Genomic DNA, 4724 nt, shown 5'->3' with positions numbered 1-4724 from the left:
CTGAATTTATCTTTAACATGGATGCAAGTACAAATTAAATCTAGAAAGATCAGCATTATTCATGACATTCTGCACATTAATCTAAGTGTTCAGAAAAGGTGGCATTGCCAGCAAAAATACCTTAGTTTGATGCATTTTACATAGACCCCCACAGGAAATTCATGCCATAAACAGAATCAGAAAAATTCCAACTCATAGCATACTAGAAGATCCCATCAATAATGCACCCTCTTTATATAGAAATTGACTGCACAAATCTCCATTTAAGTGTACTGTTGTCGCCACACTGCAATCCAGAAAATTGGCCCAGTATCAGATTAATGCTTTTCCATCTGTGCAACCAATACCAATCCAAGTGACAGTTGTTTGTCTAGCAAACAACTCATTTATTTAAAAAAAAAAAAAAGGAATGCTGGCACAGCAACTATTGGAAATGTACATATTTACATGTGTACAGTATGTTACTGAAAAGTTAAATTATATTTTTATCAGCAGAACACTGTATAGGCATACATAATTGAGCATATTTTACCATTATCCCCAACACAGTTGCACAAAATATATGACAAGGACATAAAACAGGCTTGCTTTAGATAATTTATATAGTTCCAACTGAAACTCTTTACTAGAGAACAGAAATACAACAAATCTTAAAAAGAAACATTTAATGTACTTAGAAAAAGAGATGTTTGAAAATAAATACAATTCAGTTCTTTTTCCAAAATCGCTTTATGACTAGTTTGAAGATAAGTCAGCACAAGTCCCAATAACACAAATAAGGTACAGGGGATGTAGAGGGGGTTGTTCCCTTAAGTCCAAAATTTCTTTGAATAGTCCATTTTTACAGTAGGATGCTTTGCATTGCTCTAGCCAGATTTAAACAGGAGAATTGCAACTTGACCAAGGTAGAAATAAATAAAGTGTTTGGTCTCATGTGTGACATAGCTGCCGAAATTCCTGCCCACGATGCAGTGCCATGTAGGATTGTATTTTTTGTCAAATTCCTAGGAAAAAAAAAAAATAGATGTAGGTCAGGTGGTGACAGTCCAGAGGCTATAGTTTAGGACGCTACCCAGTATCTAAGGAGAACAATCAGTATTTTGAAACAAAGTCAGTCTTTGTAGTACCCAGCCTACCATAAATGGAATTTGCAGACAGTGATGACTTGCTGCTTTGGGTACCATGAGGGAAGAATGTGCCAAGGAAATTTGTCAAAATTGGCAATCAAATCTTTTTATTAACCCTCTGAGTGCCAACATTGCTACGTTCATCTAAATTACCCTTTAAAATGCCAGCACCACTCAGTTTTTTGGGTGCAATATTGAACCAACCTTCAATTAGTTGACTTGCCTGAAATTGTGTATATGTGGTCTAAGAGAGTAGTCACTGTGAGCCATGCTGGGATTTTTTACGGGATTTAAGGATCACTCACAGCAATGTTGGCACTGAAAGGGTTAAGTGCCCAAGATACACACTGCATTAGTGGAGTATTTATTTTGTAACCGCAAGCATGTAAAAGAACACAACTAACCTATAGTAAATGCACACAAGAAGCAATTTAATGCCTGGCATAGGACATACATCGCCACCTCACAGCCCTGGGGGCGGGAGTGATCAGTGGTTGTGAGGGTTTCCACCCATCACTAACATAATGGATGCATTTGCAAGAACTCCATTAGGGCAGAGGAGGATGACAGCAAGAAGCATCTGTCCAATGTTGTATAATTGGTGGCGCTACACTAGTATTAGGGAACATACATATGCTATTGATTAAATTGCAGAGAAGAACGACCCGAGGGAAATAGGTCACATACTGCAGGTGAACACCGTACCACTGTGCAGTTGGATGCAGGGTTACCCCATAGTTATTATATCATCACCGTAACAGTGCATGTGCATGGCCACGGAAGAAGACACCCATCATTAGGGGGACTACGGGGGCGGATGATGGCGAGTAGTGCCAAGAGCGGGGGTGGGAAGCAGAGGGCCTGGGGGAGGGGGGCGTGGGCAGCGCGGCAGTGGTACTGTGCTAGCGGCCGGGTACCGCTCCTACAGGTCAGGGACACGCTCCCTCCTCTGCCGCCAGTGACAGCGCAGTTGCGGGCACTCACCTTCTTAATGAATGCAGCGATATCCTTCTCTATGTTGTATTTCTCCAGGGCTTGGGTGGCGACCTCCACCGAGTCCTGTTGCATCTCCTCGGACATGTCCGCGTTCTTGATGACGGCTTTCCTCTCAGACATGGCGGCCTGCGGGGACAAGTGCTGGTCAGAGCGGGGACATGGAACATACAGCCTCTATTCACGTAGAAGCCGTAAGGACGGCATAGGAACGGCTTCTCACTGCTCATCCTCCGTGTACCGCCATCTGCGTGACTGCATCACACCCACCACCACTATACAGTAGTACCCTGCTCTGTGTTCAAGGAACCATAAGCAGAAGCTGCGTCGTATACTCACTGTGTGTGTAGCTGTCGGTCCCTGTCAAGGAGTTCTTGCTTTAGACACACGCGCTGACTGGAGTGACTGCTGTGAGCGCGCCGAAAAAGCCTCTATTACCTACCGCCTTGCTTTCCCACGCTGTGCCTGATTGGCGCTCTGCTCACCCACACGAATTACAATTGGTCGCCTAGTTCAGCTTCCCGTGGTTCCTTTTTTAGCACTTTGTTTCATCCCAGAATACACTATGGTTAAAGCGTTTGTTTCCATAGAAACACATGCTGCGACCGGCCCTACTGTGCCTCTAGCGGCGTCTCCTAGGTAACGGAGGGTGTAGGCCTAGGGTTGCTAGGTTGCGCAGGTAGATGGCAACTGTTGAGCTATGATGATACTTTTTATTGTCAAACAGTGGTACGTTTTGTACAAAATTCATTTATTTGCTAATGACTAAGGTCCATATTTAATACTTATTAACGTGAGTAGTAAAGTTATCGTGTTAGCGATCACTTTACAATGTTTACATCCAGGTTTGGAACCCTGCTGCATTACTGTGCAATCACATGTGCTGTCTGAAAGCTGTGAATGTGCAAGAAGAGACTTTTTGAGAGGGAACCTAACTTTTGCAGACCCCGATGGTAGCACCTAGATTCCCTTTGGCGAAAGGACCTTTCCTGTCAGGCACTGAGGCAACATCACCATCTCTTGGGAATAGTAGCATGGGCTTGAAGCAAGTTGAGCGAAGCGGGCCTGCAAGAATAAAATGGAGCCTACATTACAAGAAATAACTGCACAAAAAAAAAAGTTTAGAATTTTTTTTTTTTGTAAAGGCATAAAAGCACGTCTGCTTAGTGGCGTCTTGATGGGGGGTGGGCCACACACACGTTACCCACTTATGACATTACTTGTAGCACTTGACTCCTGTCACTCTGTAGGAGCCTACACTGCAATCCCACCAGTGGCTTAACTATTAATTATGCACCGTCTCCTCCTCTAGCATCCTCAAAAACTGTCTTTGGTATGGGGGCAGCCATTTTCCAAATGTCACTTTTTTTATAAGCAGCAGGAGCCAGGAGAGCCGGGACCCGCAAGACAGAATCACCGGCGGCAGGGGAAGATGCCAGCAGCTACCTATAGCCCCTCAGCCCCCCTGGCACCCACACCTTCTCAGTGCCTCCCCACCGCGGGGGCTGCGTGGCTATAGTTCCGCCACTGAATCCCACTGGTTTCTGGGACAGCCAACATGTCCGGGACAACTGGAGTGATTAAACAGGGATTCAGGATACAGCCCCTTACTCACGAGACCACCCTCCTTTTCTGGAATGCGCACACTAAATCTATTGCACACTTTCTGGCACAGGGCAGCAAAACTTCTACTTACGGCTCTGTATTGGATACACTGTATGATCTCGGCAGTCATGTTACTGTCCCCCAATACCAAATGTCCAGATATAAGGTCTAGGCAGCATTGTACTGCAGGTGGGGAAGATGAGAAGCTTTCTTTTTTATTCTTTATCTGGAGCCCGAGTGGTGCTCCAACACCCAATGCAGTGACCTAAATTGCCCATAGGGGGCATACGTAAGTATTCACCCTCTCCCAAAGGAGAAGGGCCCCGTTACTCCCCTAACCCCTCTTAGCCATAAGGCCCATGAAGGGAAAATAGGGATTGGTGGGTCCTCCTCGACGAAGCTTAGAGAGACCCTCTTCCCTCAACCCGCTGAAGCTTGGAAAGAGCCTTGGTAGGCTTCCCTCTGCCTTGTGGCTAGGGGTCACCCCTGGGGACTGCAGCTCTTCCCCAAAGGAGAGAGCTTTGGTATGTGGGGAGTGGGTAGCCCATAAGGGTCGTACACACAGCCCATAAAAAAAGTGACCAAACTAACGAAAAACAGAAAATGTGAAAGTGACAAACGTGAGAGGGAAAATAAATAAATAAGAAAAGAGACCCCAGCCAAAAGGCCAGGTGAGGGTGTGAAAAATTGTCCTAACCCAGCCAAAAGGCCCAGGGTGAGGACGTGAAGCACTAACCTAAAGGGAGAGTGCGCAGTGCAGGTGCCATACTAGTGCATGGTGTACAAGCTCACCAGTGCAGGGTTCAGGCACCCCCGAGTTTCCCCGGGGGCACAGTGAAAGCTCTCCAAGCAGCCAGCCAATCAGCATCCGACCAAGTGTTTCTGTGTTCCACCTAGGGTGCTTTCCATCCCCTGGCATGGTAATGGATACTCCACTGGGCTTTTTCATTGACTCCCTTGAGGGCCGAAAGCCCCCTCGGAAGAGCAATCTACTCAGTC

At 46.0% G+C, this 4724-nt stretch overlaps 1 protein-coding gene across 1 annotated transcript; it reads right to left on the bottom strand.

Annotated features, from left to right (window-relative positions):
* Window positions 1-584: 584 nt before the first annotated feature.
* Window positions 585-2616, bottom strand: DYNLL1 (dynein light chain LC8-type 1). The gene is made up of 3 exons (XM_083147393.1): window positions 2460-2616; window positions 2112-2249; window positions 585-1004 (listed from the first exon to the last, which is right to left on the bottom strand). The coding sequence occupies exons 2-3, from the start codon at window positions 2241-2243 to the stop codon at window positions 867-869; spliced, it is 270 nt and encodes an 89-aa protein (XP_083003519.1). The 5' UTR covers window positions 2244-2249; window positions 2460-2616; the 3' UTR covers window positions 585-866.
* Between the last annotated feature and the right edge of the window lie 2108 nt (window positions 2617-4724).

Source organism: Crinia signifera, chromosome 1 (assembly GCF_055691185.1).
Source record: "Crinia signifera chromosome 1, ASM5569118v1, whole genome shotgun sequence".
NCBI lineage: Eukaryota > Metazoa > Chordata > Amphibia > Anura > Myobatrachidae > Crinia > Crinia signifera.
This window is presented reverse-complemented; position numbering and strand designations above follow the sequence as displayed.

What these genes read in the sequence shown, in the direction of transcription:
- DYNLL1 (XM_083147393.1), bottom strand. Translation starts at nt 2,243, where the DNA reads ATGTCTGAGAGGAAAGCCGTCATCAAGAACGCGGACATGTCCGAGGAG. An exon ending in TCGCTGCATTCATTAAGAAG is followed by an intron (nt 1,005 to 2,111) that starts GTGAGTGCCCGC and finishes TTTTTTTCCTAG; the next exon opens with GAATTTGACAAAAAATACAA.